Here is a 24,903-nt window from a genome sequence, read left to right as displayed (position 1 = left end):
AAAATGGTTTATTTCTTTCAGAACTGTGCCACACCTGTATAGCAGCTTAGCCGAATTCACTTAAATAGAGCAGAGCTGCAATACCAGGCACAACCCACAGACAGGTGTGGTGCTATTTCTGGATAGAGGCAACAATTTTTTCAAATCCTAGAAGCCCCTTAAAGTTCGGGACTCGGACTTGGCCCTTTCACAAACAAATTTTCTTTTTCAACCATTGTTTAGTTGATTTACTTGTAGTCTTTGGGGGAATGTCTTGTTGTATCTGAAAATTCATTGTTCCCTCAATGATCCTAAAGGCCCATTTACATGAGCAGACAATCGCTCAAAGATCGCTCAAACAACAGTTTGAGCGACAGCTTTGAGCGATTATTTTGCATAAAAAATAAATGGCATTTAAGTAGCTTCTCAGCTACTTAAATGCCAATTATGTATGTTAATGAAGCCTTCTCTGAGCACAGCTAACTATTAGCTGTGCTCAGATCCTTTGTTCTCCACAGGAAAACAATGCTATAAGCAGCCCCCCCCCCCTCCCTTTCTTGACATCCATGAGTTGCAATGTTTAAGGGGTTAAATAAGAGTATGAATAAGAGCAGCACCGACTTAAAGGGGTTGTCCCACGAAACAAAGTTGGGGTATACACTTCTGTATGGCCATATTAATGCACTTTGTAATGTACATTGTGCATTAATTATGAGCCATACAGAAGTTATTCACTTACCTGTTCCGTTGCTAGCGTCCTCGTCTCCATGGTGCCGTCTAATTTTCAGCGTCTAATCGCCCGATTAGACGCGCTTGCGCAGTCCGGTCTTCTCCGTGTTGAATGGGGCTGCTCGTGCCGGAGAGCTGCTCCTCGTAGCTCCGCCCTGTCACGTGTGCCGATTCCAGCCAATCAGGAGGCTGGAATCGGCAATGGACCGCACAGAAGACCTGCGGTCCACCGAGGGTGAAGATCCCGGCGGCCATCTTCGCAAGGTAAGTAAGAAGTCACCGGAGCGCGGGGATTCAGGTAAGTACTATTCGTTTTTTTTTTTTCAACACATGCATCGGGTTTGTCTCGCGGCGAACGGGGGGGCTATTGAAAAAAAAACAAAAACGTTTCGGCGCGGGACAACCCCTTTAAGTATTGACTCTATAACTGACCTGTAACCTCAGTTCTTGAGAAATTACTTTGGCTGAATCCAAAGATTGCAGTTCGATTCTCAAGTAGGACTCAAGTTTCTCCAGATACCGTGGCTTGGACACGGCACTGGCATTTTGTTTGCGCAACCTGTTAAATGAGACAAAAAAATAATCAAAAATAAGCTTACAAAACAAATAATATGCAAAGGGTATGAGACGGGCACTCAGACAGGAGTTATCTACAATGCCAAATCTGTAGGATGAGGGGGGGTTCCCATTCTCCTGTTAATGGAAGAGAGCACAATGCATAGATATACAGCCTGAGGAATGGGGCATTGGTTTGAGAGACCCCCAAAATGTGTTGCCTCTGGAATAAAATACCCATCTTTATCTGTCTATGCACTGGACTCCTTTCCATTAATAGGGGAAGTGAGAACGAGTCCAACCCATGTCCTATGGATGTAAGTACTTTGCATATTGTTTTGGCTTTGCCACCCTTGGGGTTGAGAGAGAGGTGTCACTTCAGGAGTTTTGTGGATTGTGCAAAGTGACATCATATGTTTGAGGCATAGATGGATAAAGGTGTGATGTCATGCGGTGTCACACACCCGATGTTTAATGCATCCGATATTATCTTGATCCGATTTCTTTGGCGCTAACTGTGGGGGCTCATTTCCTAAATTGTTTGTTTCACAAGACAATCAAGACTATTTACACTTAACCATACATTTACACAGAGCAATGATGCCCAAATCTAATGTACAAAACAAATCCTATTATACAATTAACCCTGGGTGCTATGGACTTCCATTAGAAGGTGGAGCAGGAATCTCCTACAAAAGCAGGCTTGGACTGACCGACTGGGATAACAATGAATTCTCCAGTGGGCCCCCGAACTAAGACTGGACCTGAGGAGCAGCGAGCTCAACAGTGATAACTCACCAGTCCTTAGTCTTCCTTGTCCCGGGACTGAATGGTCATTTGGTACTAGTGTAGTATGTCTCCACACGTCACGCCCACAGCTGCCGATTGGCTCCCGCACACACACCCTCACAGATTTTCCATGCGCATGTCCGAGCGAGCTGAGCATCTTCTCCCCCAGGACTTGTCTGATCTGCAGAGCATTCCCCGTGGCCATCTGTGCAGTGAGGAGAGGGGACTTACAGTCCAGAGAGGGAGGGGGGTGCGGCATGGACGGTGAGAGCGGGGCCAGCAGGGGATTGGAGATGTGTGAGCAGTCAGGGGGATGGCCTGGTACGCAGAGAGAGGAGACTTACAGCCCAGAGAGGGAAGGGCGCGGCATGGATGGTGAGAGAGGGGCCGGCAGGGGACAGGGGGAGCGGAGATGTGTGAGTTTTCAGGGGCATGGCCGGTACATGTGTGTATGGGCAGTCATGTATGAGATGTACGGACGTGGACATGGGAACCTGTGAAGGTGTGTATCCGGGAGCCAATCGGCAACTGTGAGCGTGACAGGGGCGTTACCTATAGCTCAACCGGGCCAACTCTTGTCTTCTGGTGGAAACATACTACACTAGTAACTGATCATTTTACGCTATGGAACAATTAAAGGGTACAAAATCAGGATGCATTCTTCTACTAACCTGGTAGTGCGTATATCAGATTCTGCACATGGTTTGTGCTTTTGAATGCTGGTCTGTCCTGCTCCATATGCTGGCCAAGTTGAAAGATAACCAATTGCTGAATTTATAGGATTCTACATGGAAGAACATATGCAAATGTCTCATTACAAGGCGTTGCTACAAAAATTATGGCACTTAATACTTTTTAGTCAACACAGCTGTAGACCAGGGGGGTCACACCCATGGTCCTGTGGCCGCATGTGTCCCAGGGTGGCTATGAATGCAGCCCAACAGAAAGAGTAGGCTGGATATGAGGATGTGAGGCCGCAGGCCTTCCTGGCAGCAGACAGGCACATACAGATAACGAGACAGTGGGTGGCACTTGCAGCTCTGTGGCTGTCTGACTCACTGAGTCACTCTACGTCCAGTGTGTGGCAGTGATTCTCCTTTCTCTTCTCATGAGTCCTGACCGCTCCTATCCAGTATTGAGGTAAGAAAGAGAAACGGTAGTCTCATATTGGCGAGCCAAAGCAGTTTGTCCCTTGCTTGGCATCACAAATGGGTCCGTGGCTGTTAAGTGCATGTGAGCCAGGACAGGTTACCGTGTCCAGGGTTTCATGCAGAAGCAGGCACTTACTCCAGTCTAGAGTTCATATGGCCCATGGGAGTTATTTGGAGGATGATGGGGTTATTTGGGGACACAGTGTTGAACAATGAAGGTTGTTTGGAGGACTGCTAAGGATGATGGTGGTTGTTTGGAGGATTGTCGAAGATGATGGGGATTGTTTGAAAGACGATAGGGGACTATTTGGCGGATGATGAGGATTTCTTAGAGGATTGTGGATTAGGATTATTATGTAAGGATGTTTTTGCTTATTTGTGGTGGCAGATATCACGAAAATTATGCATGGACCTCTCTTTTTACTTTTCAGCTTAGGTTAGTCTTTGTGTATTTAATGTGCGTCCCAAAAGAACTCTTCTTCTTCCAAGGTGACCCAGAGACGCAAAAGGTTGGACACCGCTGCTGAAGACCTTGATCTTTACACAGGTGATCATGGTTGAGGGGAATCACACCGAGTAGTTACATACTGAGACAAAAGAACATGGCCGCAGCAGAGATACCCTATCTGTCCAATCTATGGGTGTCCCATATGTTGTACAAACTGAAGGAGGAGAGAAGGCAATTTTAAAGCCCTTGTTAATGATTGATAAAGCTTACCACATAATTACACTGAATGGCCACTTTATTAAAGTTTAACAATTGTAACAAATATCTCATATAGCACTTTGTCTTTTGCATGTAGGCTTCTTTTTATAAACTTACTATGTTAATCTTGGGTTGGACAAAAGAATAGACGTTGGTTGTATCTCCTCCATCACTTCTTGCTGTGGGAAGTGCAGGAAACTGCAGCCTTTAGAAAATAAAAGAATTACAGGTAATTGAGACATGAATGATTGCACTTCTATAACTCACAATCCCCTAAATTGTACCGGCTGGTAGAGAGAGGCGAGACTGAGCCCTGCTGCTAGGGTTACCCATAGTTTTGGTCGGTTCTGTGGACCATATGTTGAGGGACTTTTGTCCTGCCTGTATATTTACGGCATACTGTTAAGGACGAGCATCTATATATACAGCATAGTAATGTCAAAAACTGTGCCCACATAATTGACAGCTGGACTCAGGTGGCAATAACTCTGATCCTAGGCGTTAAACCCCTTAGATACCATGGTCAATAGTGGCTGTGGCATCTAAGAGATCAGAATGAAGGTAGGGGGCTCCCTTCCATTGCACTCCCACAAAACAATTACAAGTGGAGGTTAAATGTAACAGCCATGTGCCTGAAGGCTTCCATGACTGCCATATGTAGTTATCTATTAGGCTGTGCCCTAGGTATGTCCTAATAGGTGCCTGCTAGTTTTCCCTGATAGGCAATAATAACATAGTAACAAATGACACCAAAAAACTCAGAAAACTGTATGAGTGATTTCACCCTCCACCCACCCAAAAAAAGAGTATCCTTTCCAAACCAATATGTACCTGTATTACACATTATGTATGACACAGAAATATTCCGTGTGCAAATTAAAGATGTTACAATGACTCGGCAGCGCCACCTATTAAATGGTAGCTGTACTACAAGTTAATACTCTACTTTTTAACCCGATAAGGACCAAGGGCTGTAAATTTATGGTGCTTGGTCCTCAACTTTAATGTCTCACAAATGTCTTATATGAAGTCATGAGGGACAAAGATGTTAAAAAAGTAATACAAATAAGTTAAAAAAATTACAGAAGAAATAAAAAAAAATATATATATATATATGGAAAAAAAAATATATAGATATATACCTAAACTGTTGCCGGGGGGTGGGGGGAGAAATCTGTTAAAAAATAGCCCCATGTCATGGAAGAAAAAAAACACAGCAAAAATAATTTTGGTAGCTGAAGAGAATAAAATAGGGCCATAAAGCCACTACACGGGTAAAAATCGCTAAAAAGTGTCTGGTGCTTTTGTACTGAAACATCCTGGTACTGAAGGGGTTAAAAGGTCTTATACCATGACTAGGATGTTACAAGACATTCTAATAGGTGGCACTGCCAAGGCATTGCAACATCTTCTATTTGCATACCAAAATAAAAACAAGTTTATACCCAACTCTCCCACGGGTCCCCCCATTGGCAGCTCTGGGTTTTCTCTCTGATGTATTGCTTACAGGCCACAGCAGCCTGCATATGGGATGTCACAGCTTGCTGCAACCAATGACAGCTCAGCAATACACAGCTGCTGCAGACTGTAAACCCTATATCAAAGGGAACACCCAGAGCTGCCGATGGGGGACTTGTAGGGAGCCGGGAGAAGAATTAGTTGGTTCATTATTGGAAAAATGTGTTTTTTGTTTTTTTTACTAGAATGGCCCTTTAATATATTGTTTTCTTGCAGTAAGTTGATTTCAAATGCAGAATTCTAAAATGTTGTTTCTGGTCATCAGAACCCAAAATACCCCTAACTAATGAAAGGGTTGATCGTGTGAATATCGGCTTTATGATTGGAACGCTGCAATAAAACAGGTTATGTCAGAGTGATACTCCCATGTCCCATTATGTATCACTAGCAGCTTGGAGGTTCCATCCATTCCGTTCTTCATCTCCCCATTAGCTAATAGTAACACTTCTCGCTCATTCATTTTGCTGTTTGCTTTTCCCTTAACCAGGAAGTAGAAATCCGTCTTTCCCCCCCCATGTCTCCTTCCTACTGACAGATGGATTGTAGGTCACTGACGGATTATTCAAGATTATATCTACAAAGAATAGGTCAGGCTTAAGTACTCCGCGTGCATTACACATTTTTAGTGAAACTAAAAATAATGCTGATTTTAATGAAATGTCCTTCGTTCTCCGTGTTGCTGGTTTATTTTTATATCACAAGTGCGAGGGCGTGAATGTGCGATGGCAATGAGGACAGTGATCTAATCATCCGAGCAGCTATTCATAGATTAACTACGGTGTCACACAGAGGTTTTCGGAAAATGGCACATTCTTAGTAGCGTTTGGCCACTTTTTGCATCAAAAAACACAGCGGACAGATATTAGTTGTAGGTGAACGGGGAAATATGAAACACATTACAAAAAATAATGGCTTTTTTCTTTACTTGTCATGTATTTTTTAGGTCTGTCGCTTTGGTTTGGGAATATCTTTTTTGCGTAGGCTTCTGTACTGAAAAAAAAAACACAGCAAAATAAACACAAAAGTGCAAAATGAGAGATTAAAAAGAAAAAAATTCTACCGAAAACCCCCCCCCACATGTATCTATTACAAAATAAAGAATTGCTGGCTTTTTATTTGCCCCCATGAATACTGAGAAGGAAGGTTTTAGGGCCTGTTCAGACCTGGTTATTGGCTCCGTCCAGGGGTCCCATCAGGGTTGGACCGACTTCTATTGGTGGCGTATTACGACTTTGAACAGCTCAAGAGTTGTACATGGCTGCAACATGGTAGTTTAAATGCAGGGCAGGCATTGGCGAGGTGGGGGAGCAAACTGGGCAATTTCCCAAGGCCCATTATCTCCAAGGGGACCCCAGACATTATAAGGCACTGACTGGACTTGCCAATGTGCAGGTGCACAGACCAGTTGCAGCACCCTCCCTGAACAGTGGTGTAGCAATAGGGGTTACAACTGCGGAACCCATAAGCTATACACATACTTTAATAAATTTCAAGGGAAATGTCTGGCTGGTTGCTGTTCCCTCATTGAAAATCAGCTGTTTGCCAAGGGGGCTGGGTGCTGTTTGTGCTAGGTGATGCATTCCTAAAGGGGCTCTGACTGATATCACAACCGCTTTAAGTTTTCATTTCAGTTTATTGAGGGTTTTTTTTCTGACTTCCATACCCCTATTGCTGCCTACGCCCTGAAAATAATGCTCTCTACATAGTGGTACTGGTCACGGTGTGGTGGTATTATCGGTAACATGGGTCATCATATAGTACGTTTTGTTCAAAAACAGTATGGTGGTAATGTGTAATTACTGTATGGAGGTAATATGTAATTACTGTATGGAGGTAATATGTAATTACTGTATGGAGGTAATATGTAATTACTGTATGGAGGTAATATGTAATCACTGTATGGAGGTAATATTTAATTACTGTATGGAGGTAATATGTAATCACTGTATGGAGGTAATATTTAATCGGTGAGATTTAATCAGTGCATGAAGGTAATATTTAAGAATTGTATGGTTGTAAATTGTAATATGTAATCACTGTATGGATGTAATATTTAATTACTGTATGGAGGTAATATGTAATCACTGTATGGAGGTAATATTTAATTACTGTATGGAGGTAATATGTAATCACTGTATGGAGGTAATATTTAATTACTGTATGGAGGTAATATGTAATCACTGTATGGAGGTAATATGTAATCACTGTATGGAGGTAATATTTAATTACTGTATGGAGGTAATATGTAATCACTGTATGGAGGTAATATTTAATTACTGTATGGAGGTAATATTTAATCACTGTATGGAGGTAATATTTAATCGGTGAGATTTAATCAGTGCATGAAGGTAATATTTAAGAATTGTATGGTTGTAATATGTAATCACTGTATGGATGTAATATTTAATTACTGTATGAAGGCAATATTTAATCACGGTATGGTGGTAATATTTAAGCACTGTATTGAGGTAATATATAAGAACTGTATGGAGTTAATATGTAAACGTGGTATGGGGCAATATGTAATCACTGTATGGTGGTAATATTTAATAACGGTATGGTGGTAATATGTAATCATTGCATGGTGGTAATATTTAAGCACTGTATGGAGGTAATATGTAATCATGGTATGGAGGTAATATGTAATTACGGCATGACGGTAATATGTAATCATTGTGTAGAGGTAATATTTGATCACTGTATGGAGCTAATATTTAATAATTGTGTGGAGTTTATATTTTATCACTGTATGGAGGCAATATGTAATCACAGTATGGAGGTAATATTTAATAATGGTATGGTGGTAATATTTAATCACAGTAAGGAGGTAATATTTAATAACGGTATGGTGATAATATGTAACCAGTGTATGGAGGTAATATTTGATAACGGTATGGTGGTAATATGTAATCACGGTATGGAGGTAATATTTAATCACGGTATGGTGGTAATATTTGATCACTGTATGGAGATATTATGTAATTACAGTATGCTGGTAATTTTTAAGCACTGTACGAATATAATATGTAAACATGGTATGGGGGTAATATGTAATCACCGTATGGAGGTAACATTTTAGTCCTGGCATTTGATAACTAGAAATGTACATGAATAATTATTCTTGCCAAACCCTCCAACACCCCTGGAAGCACTAGAGACCACTGCTGCAGCACCCTGCACACCACCTCCTGGATATCTTGAATGTGACTTTGTAGTACATGCAGTATTTCAGTATTTCGGGCCTCATTTCTAGTTTTGCCCAGGCCACACTTTCTCTAAAACCATCCCTGTGTGCACAAGTCTTTATATGATGATATGGGATCAAAAGACTTGTTCTCTCTATAGTTCATACCTACAAGTTGTGCTTGTGCCACAGGAGCATTTACCACTACCGCGAGCACCTATGGGGGCCTCTGCCAGCCGCCCTCCAAACATTTCTACTTATGCTCCTGGCAGCCAATACCTATATGGACAATGTATATAGCATTCCCCTATAAGAAATGGGGTTTGGTGCTGGCTGTTCAGCAATCCTGCCAAGAAGAGGTGGCCATCTATATGTGTGGCATGGAACACAAAGGAGAAACAAAGCGGGCAGAGCTCCGTATGGTAACACATCGATATACAATATTGCAGGAAGGTTGCAGCCAACCTAGTAACACTGATAAGCCACTGGGCTATAAGGGTGTCAAGTATGGAACCGGCTGCCACGGGAGGTGGTAAGTTCTCCTTCAAAGAAAGTCTTCAAGCTGTGGCCAGACAGACATCTGTCTGGGATGAATTAGCGATCCTGCATTGAACAGGGGGTTGGACCCGATGACCCTGGGGGTCCCTTCCAACTCTACCATTCTATGATTCTAAGTATGCGCAGAGACAGGAAAGCAGAAGACTCAGGCGCAAACCGCAGATGGAAGACTGGACGTAAAGATGGCGAACAGTGACGGTAACGTTATTTAAGACCAGCCGGTGACGCGTTCCGACGCATATGTCTCTTTTTCAAGCAACTGGAAACCAAACACTGAAAGCCACTCATGAACCATAATTGTATCAATATGGGCCAGTCAATAGTGATACCATTAGTGGTCAGTGGGAAGAGACGTCGCACGACTGTCCGCAGGCGGAGCAGCTGGTCTTACCTTCGCCATCTTTACGCCCAGTCTTCCATCTGTGGTTTGCGCCTAGTTTTCTGCTTTTTGTCTCTGCGCATGTATGTTTGGGTCTCTCTTCTGAAGTTTGAGGTGAGGTCCACACATAGTGAAATTGCTGTGGCTTTCAGGTACAGATTGTCACATGGAAGCCCACAGTGGGTTACACTAGCAGGCACATGTATTAAAGGGCTATTCCAGTTAGTTGCTGTTTTTCAGGTTTTCACCTAAAACTGATAGGTGGTGGGGGAGCGCTTGGTCTCCGGCAGTTCCATTGAAATGAACTGAGAGGCCACCATTCTGTAAATTTAAGGAGGTTCAGGACCCCATCCTGGTGATCGGCGGGGGTGCCAGCGTTCAGACCCCCACTCATCGATCAGTTTTCACGTAGCAGAATTGCTGTGGATTTTCCACAGCTGAGAAAATCCAAAGCAAATCTGCATAAAAATCTGAGTCAAAATCCGCAGTATACGGTACAGAATTTTTATTCGGACCCCCAGCAAAAATAGTGATTTTCTGCGGATTTTTTAAATAGCTCACTGAAATCAATGGTGGTTAAAAAGTAACCATTTAGTCCCATTTTAATTTTGAGACAATAAGCCTGAACGGAGGCGAAACACTATGTGGATAAGCCCTAATGCCGATATGGAGGCAAAAACGGGGGAAAATAAGTCAAACTGCGTTTTTAATACAAGGACGTGAGGAATACGGCCATGTGAACAGACGCATAGATTTATACTAGCTGTGTATTACAGTCCGTAAAACATGCACCAAATACAGAGATATAATACACTTATCTGATAGCGACCTAATTAGGGGGCCCTAACTGTAGATTTCGATGCGCAATTGAAAAAGGCTTCAGCCATGTTCAAACGGGTTTGACTTGCCACGGCTCTTCTGTGCGAACCCTCCACACGGAAAATCCGCAGCATTTTGAGAATCCCATCCACACGCTGCAAAAAAAAAACTAAAACAAAACCCGTGCGGAAATCGACACGCGGTACGGAATTTAAATCTGCAGCGTGCTAGTTTTACCGCCGTTTACGCTGCTCTCACCAAAGTCCATACGGAATGGTGCGGGTTTTGATGCAGACTTTCAGCTGCAGAATGTTTGCTGTGGACGCTTCCCAACAAACCCCCCAGCGCGTGCTCACGTGGGCGTACGCTCGGATGTGCGTGCTGCAGCGCCTTAATATACAGGATGCTGCGGTTTTTTAGTGTTTTTTTTGCGCAAATTATTGAAATGTGAACTAACCCAAAGGATCGGGTTCTATTCTTTAGGTTTTGCACGTGCAAATCCGCCCGTGTGAAGGAGAAATGAGATCTGCCTGCAGTTAGATGTCATGCTGTAATTACGCGTGGAAGGTCCCTTCTACTACATGAGGGTAGATACTTCCAGACCCGACCTACAGGGGGCATCACAGCTGCTGTCACCCCGGAGGGGCATCCACACCCCTCTACAGGTACCTGCTGCGCGGCGGCTCGTCCAGCTCCATGGCTGCAGGTAGAGAGTTTACGCGTTACCAGGACAACCGCGGCCGCGCGGAGTGGGCGGGGCCGCAGAGGGCAGCGGAAGCTTCCGGAGATGTGGTCACGTGTCTGCCATAACCACACTGCAGTGTGTGCCGGGGAGAGCGGCTCATGCACGCACTGCTGCCAGCCACAGTAGGTAGTAGGGTTCACCCCCTGCACAGTACTGGCATGAGGGGCAGCAGTCTCTGCTGGCTGCCAACACAGAGGAAAATGGCTTTTTTATTTTTATTATCTCCAGAGTCTCCCAGTCATTGTGGATAGTGGGTGCAGATGAGGTAAAGCGACGCTTCACCCCGTGTTACGCTGGCCGTTAGCAGAGGGTGCCTCACATATTTGCGCATGCACGAGCACCGCGTTTTTGCGGAACGGATGTTGCTTTTTTGCACGTGCATCGGCATATTTTATTGTACATTTTGCATGCGCCAAAAAATAGGCAGCCGTTGAAATTGCGCCCTCATTTGAGCACGCTGCGTTTTTTTTTCTGCATGACCAAAACGTGCAGGGAAAATACACCTATCTAAGGAGCCCATTGAAAGCAATGGGTTCTATTCACTGCGTATTGCGTGCGCAAATCCGCTCGTGTGAAGCCGGCTTAATTGATGCAAACTGATCCGTACAAAAACCACGTTTTCCACTTGCATTAGACGGCTACATTCACACCTGCAGTAGGGCGCAATGCACACGGGCGGACCCTTGCTACAGAATCTAGAGCGGGCGTCCGCGCCCAGGTTCCGCAGCAAGTGCCGCCGATAGCATGCAATGCAAAAAAGATTCTGCATGCAGACAAGTGGAAACCAATCGCAGCATGCTCCATTTCCCTGCGATTCCCGCATGGGCGGCTTCCATTGAAGTCAATGGAAGCAGTCCGACCCGCGGCCCGTCCACAGTTGAAACTGCGGATGGTCCGCGGGAAAAGCAGGAGTTAGAAAACAATCCGTACTGCGCATGTCCGACAGTGAGCTGTGCGGACCATCCGCCGTACAGAAAGAGAAGACACTGACAGGTCCGCGGGGTCACCGGGCACGGGCGGATTCCGTGCGGAATTCGTGAGTGCCCGTGTGTGTTCGACCTACCACTTCAGTCAGTTCTGTCTCCATGTTCGCTTTTTGAATTACAAAACTGAATTAAAAGGTCAATAAACATTTTTAATTTCCCTCCCCCATTGATTTCGATGGCTTTTCCAAAAAAGCTAGTTTTCAATTTATTAGCTTTCCATCTTTTAATTGAACCAATAGTGAATCTGTAGGGTTTTTTTTTCATTCTTTTTTTTCTTTTTTTATGTTCCTTTTTGCCGCTATCTTCTGACTGCTGTAATTTTTGATGTCGTCACTGATACAACGACAATAGAGCAGGCGGCATTGGAGCGCAGGTCTACCAGGCCCCATTAAAATTAATGGCAGATTTGTACCGCGTTTAGCGAGGCGTTCGAAACACCACGCTAATCACACGCCTTATGGACCAAGTGATTTCATTGGCGCGATGGAAGACACCATAATGCTTCATAGTTGTGTGGGGATTTGTGACATTGCAGATTGCCTTTCCAGCCATCTGACAGCAAATCTATCGAGCGTGTGGCATGTCTTAATAGACTGGCGGTCAGATAGCGGTATGATATTACATCATGCTGCAGGAGCGATCAAACCCTCGCAGGTTCTTTTCGTTCCTGATGGGGACTTTACAAACTGTAAAAATCAGTTTAAGAAAATTTTATTAATTCTTGAAAAAATTAAAGGTAATAAAAGTTTTTCTTTAAAAAAACAAAACAAAACTTTTTTCCATATTTATAATGAAAAATACATATTTGTTATCACTGCATCCATAAAAGTCCGATCTACCAAAGTAACTAGAGATGAGCGAGCACTCTCGGTAAGGTCAGTTACTCGAGGCAGCCTCGCTCCTCTCGAGTAACTGCCTTCTCCTCCGAGCAGGCTCAGGGGGGCAGTGGGGGGCGGCGGGGATCGGAGTGGAGAGTGTGAAAGATCTCTCTCTCACCCCCGCCGCCCCCTCCCTGACCACACTCGGAGGAGAAGGCAGTTACTCGAGATGAGCAAGGCTGCCTCGAGTAACTGACCTTACCGAGAGTGCTCGCTCATCTCTAAAAGTAACGCATTATTTACTCTGCACAGGGAATGTTGTCAGAAAAAAAATACCCAACGTAAGAATTCCGCTTTTTTTGGTCACTCCGTTTCCAAGAAAAAATGTAATAAAAAGCAATCAAAAAGTCATCTACTCCAAAGTGGTACCAATAGAAACTACAGGATGTCCAGCCCGGGCACAGCTATGTCAACGGAGAAATAAAAAAAGGTTATGGCTGTCAGAAAATAACAGCAGAAAATTAATTTTTTACAGAGAGATTTTATTTTTTAGTAGGTTCCTGCACCTTTCTGTATTTCGCATGCGCATTTAGGCCTCACAAAAAATAAATAAATAGTTCATGCATTAAAGGTCCCCATAGAAGTCAATAGGAGGTGCGCAATATGAAGGAGATGTGTGAACTGTTGCAGAATTCCACTGGATGAAGAAACACTTCTGGAACTCATCAGACAAATTAGCAATTTAAATCAGTGCGTCTTTGTATCCCACATGCAAATGAACATGAATTGCGGGTAGAAATAGTACGTTAAAGGGGTTATCTCGCGAAATCAAGTGGGGTTATACACTTCTGTATGGCCATATTAATGCACTTTGTAATGTACATTGTGCATTAATTATGAGCCATACAGAAGTTATTCACTTACCTGCTCCGTTGCTGGCGTCCTCGTCTCCATGGTTCCGTCTAAATTCGCTGGCGGCTTGCTTTTTTAGACGCGCTTGTGCAGTCCGGTCTTCTGCTCTGAGCACGAGCCGCTTCAGTGTGTTCGCCGCTACAGCTCTTCTGCGCATGCGCAGACGAGCTGTATCTTCTCGGGAGCGCGCTGGAGCGGCCATTCTGCTACCATCCTCTGTTAGAGGAAGGTGCAGAAACTGGAGCCGCCCAGCCGAGAAGCCCAGCCCAGCAGAGCCGCCCAGCCCAGCCGCCCAGGTAAGTGATGGGTGACGGACTGACGGGTGACGCGTGACTGACTGCCGCTGTGGCCCCGGAGCCTACCACTGTGGCCCCGGAGCCTACCGCTGGGCCCCGGAGCCTAGCGCTGGGGAGCCGGGGCCTAGCGCTGGGGAGCCGGGGCCTACCGTTGGGAGCCGGGGCCTACCGTTGGGAGCCGGGGGCTAGCGCTGGGGAGCCGGGGGCTAGCGCGGGGGAGCCGGGGGCTAGCGCCGGTTACCTGCTGCCTGGCGGTGGGTGACTGGTCGGCCGCGTTCAATCCCGGGGTCCAGTCGGCAGCTGCGGGGCGTCTGGTTGTCAGGGAGACACAGCTGGTAGCGTCTCGGGAGCGCGGACGTCGGGCTACAGCAAGCGACGGGAAAAGAGCCGGCGGCCATCTTGGGGAAACTTTTTATAAGTTGCTGAAACGCTGGAACTGTAAGTAGAAACCGGCTAGAAAAGTCATTTACAGGGGGGCTTAGTAATGTTTGCTTAATTAGGGGGACTGGGCAAAAAAAAATTTCACTGCTTCCTCGAGACAACCCCTTTAACATACCCCATCACGCAAAAAAAAAATGTTCATAGTGTAAAAAAGTGCTAAGGTGCATGCAATCGCGCTTATGCTTGTATGAAACCGTTCTTAGGATGAACGTAAAACGGCAATTCTGCAACTATTTTCTAGCTTGTTTTTATTACAGTGTTCACCATGTGGTATAATTAACATGCTACCCTTTGGTCCCATCAAGACGGGATGACAGTCGTCTAAATCAGTGTTTTCCAACCCCAGTCCTCAGGGACCCCAACGGGTCATGTTTTCAGGATATCCTCAGTGTTGCACAGGTAATGCCATTATTGTCTTCGCCTCAGACATTGACACAGGTGTTCATACTACAGGAGATCCTGAAAACATGACCTGTTGGAGGTCTGTGAGGACTGGAGGTGAAATGCTCTATTTTCTCCTTGGGTACGCTGATGAAGGGCAAATACCCAGAAACAGCTGTCTGTGCATGGAGTCTGGCTTTGCTTTTAATTCCCAGTCATTGTTATGAGGCTTGTATAAAGAGTCTGACTTTGGCTTGGAGGAATGCTGCCTTCCAATAGGTGGCGCTGTGGAGGTATTATTCCATCTCCCTTATATGACTGGTCTAAATGACTGCACGAGTGCTGATGGCATTAGCGGTCTTGCAGAGTGTTTAGACAGGTAGAGAACATCGCTGGATCGCAGGCTTCTCGCTGGCTTTTCGCTCTGTGCTTTACCTTTTATGTGAAGCGGGGAGCGTTTACATGCAGCGAGAAGCCAGCGAGCCTCGATAGTTTTTATGTTGACTAAAAGTCAGCGACAACAAAAAGTAAACAATTTTATTGCATTTACACGACGCAATTATCACTGAATGTCGTCCCTTTGAACTAATTTTCCGCAGTAATCGCCCGTGTAAATGGCCCTTTATTCTGTGAGTCAGTACAATTACAGCGATAGCTGTTTTATTACTTTTGCACAAAAAACGTAAAAAAAAATTGCTTTGTGTCACCATATTGTGAGGGGCAGAACATTCCTTTTTCTGCTGACCATGTGACCCAGCCGTTTGAGGACTCATTTTTTATGGAATGAACTGTAGTTGTCATTTGTACCATTTTGAGGCACATATGATTTTCCATCACTTTTTGTTCCTTTTCTTTTGGAGGCGGGAAGAACCAAAACAGCACTTCTAATGTTGTTTGTAGGTTTTTTTCTTTCTTTTTTACATCAATCACCTTGAAGAATAAAGTGATAATCTTATAGTCCAAGTTGTTCTGAATGTGCCAATATCAATTTGATATATTTTGTGTTTATTTCCCATAATAAAGCATCTCCTCCTGTTAGGCCGCGGTCAGACGAGCGGTTTCTTTTTTGCGTGCCTATGTGCTCAAACAAATTGCGTCTATTAGAACCAGTGGTTTCCTATGAAGTTTTCACATGTCTATTTTTTAGAGGCGCAAAATACTCACACCTGCAAAAGATAGGACATGCGTGTTTATAATGTACACCGGTAAAGTCTGTGCTGCACGTAAAGACATCGTGTGCTGTTACAGGGGATGAGGGGGCTCCTGGAGGGTAATGTTAATCCCCGCGGGGAGTCCCTTCATCAGTGAACACTGTGTACGGTGCTGCTGCGGCCCCATTGAAAGCAATGGGATGATGGCAACGCCCGCAGTGATGATTTTCGGGGGGGGGGGGGGGGGGGTGGTAGCTTGAAATATAGGACCTATCCCGAAAATCATTCCTAGCTGTTAAAAAAAAAGTAACTCACCCAGAAGCGCTGTCCAGCTCTTCTCCCTGTCCCCGTCAGTCTTCATCTGCGTACTGGTGGCCGGGGATTGAAAAATCCCTGCCTCCAGAAAGTGCTGCCTCTGATTGTTCACAAGGTTCAGCCAATCAGAGGCAGTGCTCAGCCATTCATTGAATGACAGCTGAGCACTGCCTCTGATTGGTCACAGCACTCATTCAATCAGAGGCAGCACTTTCTGGAGGCAGGGATTTTTCAGTCCCCAGCCACCAGAATACAGAAGAAGACTGCTGGGGAGGGGGGAGAAGACATGAACAGTGCTTCTAGGTGAGTTCCTTTTTTTTTTTTTTTTTGTAACAGCTAGGGATGATTTTCGGGGTAGGGCTTATATTTCAAGCCACCCCCCAAAAATCATTGCTGTGGGGGTTGTCTTCATCCCATTGCTTTCAATGGGGTGGCAGCAGCGCTGACCCCATTGAAAGCAATAGGATAGCATAGCGGTCCTCTGCCACAGCTGTGGTAGGGGATTCTTTCATCCCCGCAGAGAGTCCCATCATCATTGAACACTGTGACAGTGCTGTCACAGTGTGCAGTGATGAGGGGACCTTCGTGGAGTAGCTGCGCTTCTACAAGCACAGCTGCTCCAGTGAACAGGCATCTGAAAGTGTGCCCCTTGAAGTCCTGCACACACTATTTAGGGCATATGTAAAAAAAAAAAGCGCGGAGCTTTGGTCACGCGCATTTTGCATGTCCGTGGAGCACACTTTTTTGCACACATAGGTGCATTTAAAAAAAAACGCTCATCTGACTGAGCCCTTAAGGTGCAATTTTGTAGTTTTTTTTTCCTTTCTTAATATACATGCTTCAAAATATTTTTTTCTACAATACTTATTAGTCCCACAAGGAGACTTTGAATGCTTATAATTATACAGTGAGTTATGTCCGCCGGTGAGTATTTTCTGACTGGGCCTATATTCCATACATGGCAGCCTGTGGGTCGGAGGGGCATTGTTAAGAACCTAGCTGCCACGGCAACCTATTGGCACACCATAATTACTTAGTGGGGTGAAAGAGGAGGCCTGTGCCATCTCTTTCTAACCATTTAGATTCCACGGTCTACTGCGGTATACTAGAAGGTATGGATTGGATGGCTGAGATTTGCTGGGTGTTGCTGGGGAAGCCTAACTATATATTACATTTGGCTCCCTCCGCAGATGGCATTGGCTGAGCGTGCACCATGTGAGTGCCGTAAATATACGTTAAAGCCAATCTACTTGCCCATACCGTAAATGTACAACGCTGAACGAAAAGGGGTTATTCTGTGCCCGCATGTCCATAATGCAGTTCTAGTTTAAAGGGATAAATCTCTAATTTCCCCTCCTAAAGTAAAAGTATACTTCGCAACAATGTGTATTGGCATTCTACTATTGTATATGCTCTATATACTGTATCGCACTGTACCCCAGCCTGTGTTTCCAGGACTGGACTTTATGGAATGATCTGCAGGATGGATAAAAGGCCTGTCATTCCTTCTGGTCCGGTACAGGGTTTTACCCATAGTCCACAAATCCTGCAAATCCTTTGGGCTCAGCTCAGTACTGGGCAAAATGGAGCAATGTAGTGCAAGTTAGGGGGAGCTACAGAGGAGAGAAGAGAGTTCACCGCTGCTGCTTCTGTTGATTGTTTTTGGGGGTGGCTGGTAGTATGCCATCCAGGCTAGTCAGGTCACAAGAAGGTGTTTAGGCTAGTTTCACATGGGCGAGGGCGATATTGTGCCGTGATTCGCAGCCCTATATCACCCTCGCCATCCATGTGAAAACAGCCTTGCATCACTGCGGGGATTCCCTTCATCCTCACTGTGGCTGTGACGGCCACGGCAGAGGATCGCGGTGTTCTCCCATCGCAGGGAGATAAGACACGCTGCGATGTGTTTCTCGCATCGCTCATGTATTTGACTCCGCACAAATGTCGCACGATTTTTGTCACCCTGTGTGAAACTGACCATATTCAGTGAAAAGACAAGTAGCTATTCACTTTATATTTTATGCCTAAAGGCTGTGCATTTTGTTAATGAAGATTGTGGGTCCCCCACCAATCTAAAGCTTGCTGCATTGATACAGTACCAGAAGCAAGCTTTCTACATAGATGCCATACCTGAACTATGCTTACATCACTTTGTATGCATTTTCACTGTAATCAGGAATGAAGTTTCTCCTTAGGGAGAGCACCAGGTAGGTGTGAGGAGACTTATAAGACCATGCATGCTTCTTTGGGCCTCTCACCCAGCCCCCTCAGTAACCTATTGTATACTGATGAGGGGCAAAAACACTGAAACAGTCTGCTGAGCATGGCCTTTCCCATCTGAAGAAGACACTGTCTTTGGCTTATATTCTCATTCATTGTTACTAGGACTGTTAAAAGTCTGACATTGACTTGCAGGAATGCTGCCTTCTAATAGGTGGCGCTGTAAAGCCATTGTTAGATCTTGCCATTTGTATACATTTCCCATTGGAACATGTATGGCCTAATAAGGCTCTTCACACCTACTAGGTGTTCTCCATAAGAAGAAACTTTACCCTTTCTGACCCACATCATAGGCCACTCACCCCAGCCAGCCAGAAACCCAACTGTACACTGACGAGGGGCAAAAACCCAAAAGAGTCTGTCTGTACATGGCCATCTTTTCCTTTTGGAGAAGACTCTGACTTTGGCTCATATTCCCAGTCATTGTTACGAGACTTGGTTAAATGTTAGACATTGACTTGCAGTAGTGCTATCTTCTAATTAGGGACATTGTAGAGGCATTGACCCATCTTCCCGTTATCACTGTAATATGATACAATTTTTTGCATTAGGGAGGCCAAAATTATCATAAGCGTTTTGTGTTCTGAACTTCGTGGTCATGGTGGGGCATTATTTCAAGATTTTCTGTCGGGTCATATGATTACTTATTATGCACTTGGTTCAGAAATCGGCAAAGAATCTTCGTAGAAGGGAGATTAGAGGCAAAAATATACAGAATCTTCCTGTCCAAGGTGGTTAGCTGGCTGATCTTGTCAACTACTGGTAGTACCCTTCCCGGAACTCCGTATTAACACTCATGGTTTTGGAATGGGATGTCCAACAAGCACATCAGTTAAAGGGAATCTGTTGGTAGCTTCATAAATGTCCAATCCACAGGTCACATGAAGTCCACACAGGCGCCCACATTACTCAAGAGACCTGTTTTATTCCGAAACACAATGGTACTTCACAGAAAACATACGTTGGTAAGCATCTGGGAACAAGGAAAAGGGTCACAGGGCAGCTCTCCGAAGACTCGTCCTCCCTCTGATCTGCTCAGTTGACAGATTTCTCGCTGTTTGTGTATAGGGAGAGACCTGTCAATGTAGAACCTCTATTAAGCAGCATGTGCATGAGCCCTGAACCTTTTTGGAGGTCAATTATGCTAGAATATTCTACGAAAAACTGCATATTTGAGAGGTGCAAGCATTGGGGGTGATCTATTAAACCTGATGTAATAGAAAATTATAGTAGTTACTTACAGCAACCAATCAGATTGCACCTTTAATTTTTTTGGAAATGAAAGCTGTGACCTCATTGGTTGCTTTGAGCAACTGCTCCACTTTTCTTTGCACCTCTTTTGATACATCCCAATTTCCAAGTCTTTGCTGAGAACGAACCTTTATGGCTCACTTGCCTTCAGTCATCAACTCCTGATCACATGGTCTTCGTGCTTTGGTTTGTAGTCTGTTCTAATTGGGTTTGTTAGACTGACGATGAAACTTTTTTTTAATTAATAAAAGTCCATATTACTCATGTAACGTGTGAACTTCATTGAAATGAAGAAAACAGGAACATCTTTACCCCCCCGGGTGGTATGGCTTCTCACTTCTGAACAAGAATGAATAATTTGTGCATATTTAGATTTTTGTATTGTATGAATCATTAAGGTGGACTTTGTTTTCAGGTTTACACACTTGCCATGTTGTGCCTAGGGATGTGTTGCTAAGTCCTCATGCATGAATGGGTTAATCGGCTTTAGGTTGCATTGCTTATTAAAGCTGGAGGGCAACGGCAGGAGAGAATGGTTTATTCCATTGAGATTTAGCAGCTGTTGTGTTGTTTTCCCCCATCACGTTTAAAAATCATCTAGCTTCCTCAACCATCGAATAGATAAGCAAGACTCGAGAATACGGCAAAGTTTCTGGACAAGACGCGATAATTCTCCAATTTCTCCTGTCTTTTACAGGGGAAAAACTAAAAGAACTTTAAGATATTAAAGAGTTTTTTTTAACATGACCTGCTTATCGTGGATAGTCCAATTAGTTATTGTGCCCTTGGCTCTCCAACTAGGTAAGATCAAAATCTATCTATCTCTCTTATTTGCTTTGCATTTTTAATCATACATTCTACTTAAGTTTTTAGGGATTTTTTGATAATTTTGCTTGATAGCGTTGCCTATTTCTAGGTTAGCATTAGCTATAGTTTTCATACTGGCAAATGTTTTATACGGCTGGATTTGTATCCTAACTTTTTATGATAAGGCATAAAAAGATCTGTACAGCGCTGCGGTATATATATATATAAACAATGAGAAATAAATGAATATGTTATTGTTGGTAATGAGGAAGTAAAAACATTATTCTGTTCTTTATAGCTTTTCCTTCCCTTCCTTCCTTTTTTCTTTTGTTTCACTTCTATACTTTTGAATATTTTTATGAAGTTATATATTTTTAATGTAAATCAACCTAAATCATTTACTCAAAAATTCACATTTCCAAAAATGTTAAAATTGAGAAGCGTTTAGGATTATCTATCTGTCTGTCTGTCTTTATAATATCGATGTCATATCTAATATCGATCTCATATCTATCTGTCTATCTCATATCTGTCTCATATCTAATATCTACCGGTATCTGTCTGTCTAATATCTGTCTATCTCATATCTATCTATCTCATATCTAATATCTCTCATATCTATCTAATATTTATCTCATATCTATCTCATATCTAATATCTCTCATATCTATCTAATATTTATCTATCTATCTATCTCATATCTAATAGCTATCTCATATCTATCTAATATCTATTTCATATCTACCGGTATCTATCTATCTCATATCTAATATCTCTCATATCTATCTAATATTTATCCCATATCTATCTATCTATCTATCTATCTATCTATCTATCTATCTATCTATCTATCTATCTATCTATCTATCTATCTATCTATCTATCTATCTATCTATCTAACTATTTTGTCCCCATATTTGACAGTACTTTAAGATTCATAGCTCTAGTTGAATGTATTAGCATCTGTATTTTTTATATGTCCATTCACATTCTACTTTGCTTTGAAAAGCAAAAGTGTTTTTGGTCTATGATATATTGATCCCCTAATGGTCCATTAGTAAATATACTCTAATTTATTTATATAATAGGCCATCAAAATGATCATTTAATTTAAATGAAAGATACCATTTAGTAATGCATCAGTCGCTATGAGGGCCTAAATGTATTATAATTCCCTAGAAAAATAAGCTCCCAAATGCAGTGTCCCAGTTTTTGTACAGGCTTAACAAAAGGCATAGGAATACTTAGGTGAAAATCTGCTCTGTTTTTATGCGTTCTATATGTGCCATCATGTGAATCGCTTCTGTTTATGACATATTTTAAAACTACGGTATATTCTTACTGATTATTATAGTACAGTTGTGTTGCTGGTAGTTTTATTCTGTGTTGTTGTCTTCCTGTTTATTGTGTTAATGTTGCATTAATGGTGGTTGTAGGATTTGATGACTTTTTTGTTAGGCCATATGGTTCTTATTTTGCTTGTAGTCCCCTCATGAAGATTGCACGAAAACCAGAGATTCTGGGATGATTGCAAATTTATTTAAATTGGTACTTTCCCTGGAAAACCCCTTTAAACACCACAATTTACTGGGTAAATTCTTTTGATGACTTATCCTCAGTATAGGTCATTAATAGTTGATCGGCTGAGGTCCACAGGTTGGGACCCCGGCCGATCGGCTACATCAAAGTACTAACGACCACTTGTCCGTGAGTGACTGAGTGAGTTACATGCTCCGCCCCTGATCACATGACGGTGACATCATCACAGGTCCTTCATCAAGAGAGTGAATTACATGCTTCGCCCCAATCACTTAACGTTGATGTCATCACAGGTTTTTCATCCTAGCCACGATTTCACCTCAGCAAGCAGCTAAATCACCGGAGCTCTGAGCTTTGCCCTGATCACATGACTGTGATGTCGTCACAGGTCCTTCAATATTTTGACCAACTCCAATCGTCTTCACAGGTCCTTCAGTGAGTTACATGTGATGTAATTCACTATATATTATATTAGTAAGTGGTGCATTGCGCCACCTGGAACACTGGTACTATAAATATTACTAATAACTAGTTATTACCTACCATCAGCATTACTACATACAGGGGTCAGAGTGGAGGCTGCTGCTCTGAGCCCTGTGTAGTAACTATAGGTGATGCTCATTTTGATTTTAATGAAAGTTATGCCTGCAGTTACAAGCATCGGCCACTACACAGGGGTCAGGGTAGCATCTTTTGCTTCGACCCCTGTCTGTAATGGCGCTGATCACAGTGGGTCCCAAGCGGTAGATCCCAGCCAATCAATTATTGATTACCTATCTTGAGGATGTCGACAATAAGATTTCCCTAGAAAACCCCTTTAAGATGACAGACTAAGGCTGGTGACACACCAACATATTCCAGCTACATTTGTGTATCTCCGCCTGACTACGGCAATCTTGCTCCAAATTCCGAGCATCATAAGAATCTATAAAGTTGGGAGTTTGGGTAATGAGACACGTAGTCAGGCCTCGACACACGTCCGTATTACGGACGCATAAATCGGGCCAGAATTCGCACATCTGTCATCTTCTTAAGAGGCAGGTAGCGTCTGTTATGTAGTTGGATGGGAACAATCGAATCAGAGCAGCCCAAAGAGCAATTTGTTATTCTGTCAATATTAAAGTCACTGGAGAGATGTCGCTCCTCAATGGTTCGATGAAGGGGTCATTCAGAATCCTAAAACTTGCTATGTCCAACAAGGTCTCCCTACTGCATTAACCCTTTCCAATCTACTGTCTGACGTCTAAAGACATTATGATTTAAGGCTGAACAGCTCCGATGTTGGAAGACGACCGTTGGGGTTCTCTTACTGTATATTGCCAGCCTCTCTGCTGTCGGAGCCTATCCAATGTGTCACCTCATGCAGTACTGGCTTTAGCCAGCATATAGCGCCGTTGTATAATGGCAGAAAAAGAAAAAGCCCCCTAGGAAAACCAGGATACAAATTGGATTTGAAAAGGTTAAGGTTTATGGCTTAGTCCTTTTGAGATGCAGTCCTCCAGGATAATTTCCATCGCCCATATGTATTGGCTCTACTTTAGAAGTGTTCAGAATTGGCCTAATTGTTCTACCTCCCAAAGTGATTCCTTGGGTTTCCTGGAAGCACTGTCGCTTTTACAGTAGGGATAGCAAATTGCCTTTATCCTACCCAATGATACTTGGCACGGCAAAGCAGGCAACAAAGCTTGGGCACAATGTATAATTCTACAATGGCTTACCAGCTGATACACCAAACGTCTTTGAATCGAAATATGTTTCAAGAGTAATAAATCTCAAAATCACTAACTTACAGTCATTTAAAGAGAACCTGTCACATTCTATAAGCCCCATAGGGTAAATTTATGGGCGAGGGAAGGGGGCATGGTCGAGACCTGGGGTGTAATTTATTTTTTTTTTTATATACCTGCCTGCTTCCTTTTCCTTTGCTGTCCACCTGCAAATGCCCTGCTGAGTGAATTGAGCGGACTTCTTCTTCTGATTGCGTGTTACTGCACACATTGTTCATAATGTGGTTCTTGCACATGACATGAAGGTTGCAAGTTCAATCCCCGCAAGGTTCAGGTAGCTGGCTCAAGGTTGACTCAGCCTTCCATCCTTCCGAGGTCGATAAAATGAGAACCCAGCTTGGTGGTGGGGAATAAATTACCTGAAAGCGCTGCAGAATACGTTGGTGCTACACAAATAACAAGATTTATTTTATAACGAGAAGATAGTGCATGAGCGTGAATGTGATTAGGATAAAGTCCGCTAACTGCAATGAGCAGCAGCTTTGTGGGAAGACATCGATGAAATAGGACTGTAGATGACTATAAGGCCACTTTTGCATCGGGCAATTTTTCCCGCGATGCGATAGCACGAGAAAACGGGTTTATGTGAAGCCCATGCTTTCCAATGGGTTCCTTGACACTAGTGATGTTTTCTCTGATGCTATCTTGTGAGAAAAAAAATGTGGCATGCTCTGTCTTGTCGCAATTTGCCATTTAATTTTTTTTGTAGCCCGTGTTTCTCTATGGAGCCTCCTTGTTTATTACATCGCACGTACTTTCTTGCGTTTCTCATGCAATCCGATGTGTTTCTAACATTACAAAGTCCTATTGACTTTTGCGATAAAAAA

At 43.5% G+C, this 24,903-nt stretch overlaps 2 protein-coding genes across 2 annotated transcripts in view; one reads left to right on the top strand and one right to left on the bottom strand.

Annotated features, from left to right (window-relative positions):
• Nucleotides 1–11,055, bottom strand: part of TSNAXIP1 (translin associated factor X interacting protein 1) — a 57,513-nt gene extending 46,458 nt beyond the window's left edge. The window contains exons 1-4 of the mRNA XM_066583874.1: nt 10,976–11,055; nt 4,027–4,114; nt 2,724–2,836; nt 1,141–1,267 (exon numbers count right to left, since the gene is read on the bottom strand). Coding sequence (XP_066439971.1) covers nt 1,141–1,267; nt 2,724–2,836; nt 4,027–4,114; nt 10,976–11,016 — 369 coding nt within the window. The 5' untranslated portion in view covers nt 11,017–11,055. The remainder of the gene's footprint in view (nt 1–1,140; nt 1,268–2,723; nt 2,837–4,026; nt 4,115–10,975) is intronic.
• A 298-nt stretch (nt 11,056–11,353) lies between these two features.
• Nucleotides 11,354–24,903, top strand: part of NRN1L (neuritin 1 like) — a 47,605-nt gene continuing 34,055 nt past the window's right edge. The window contains exons 1-2 of the mRNA XM_066582958.1: nt 11,354–11,377; nt 20,641–20,744. Of these exons, the coding sequence (XP_066439055.1) occupies nt 20,687–20,744 (58 nt within the window). The 5' untranslated portion in view covers nt 11,354–11,377; nt 20,641–20,686. The remainder of the gene's footprint in view (nt 11,378–20,640; nt 20,745–24,903) is intronic.

The sequence above is a fragment of the Eleutherodactylus coqui genome, chromosome 11 (genome assembly GCF_035609145.1).
Source record: "Eleutherodactylus coqui strain aEleCoq1 chromosome 11, aEleCoq1.hap1, whole genome shotgun sequence".
In the NCBI taxonomy this organism is placed as follows: Eukaryota; Metazoa; Chordata; class Amphibia; order Anura; family Eleutherodactylidae; genus Eleutherodactylus; species Eleutherodactylus coqui.
The sequence above is the reverse complement of the archived record's forward strand: the minus strand, read 5'-3'. Positions and strand labels throughout refer to the sequence as shown.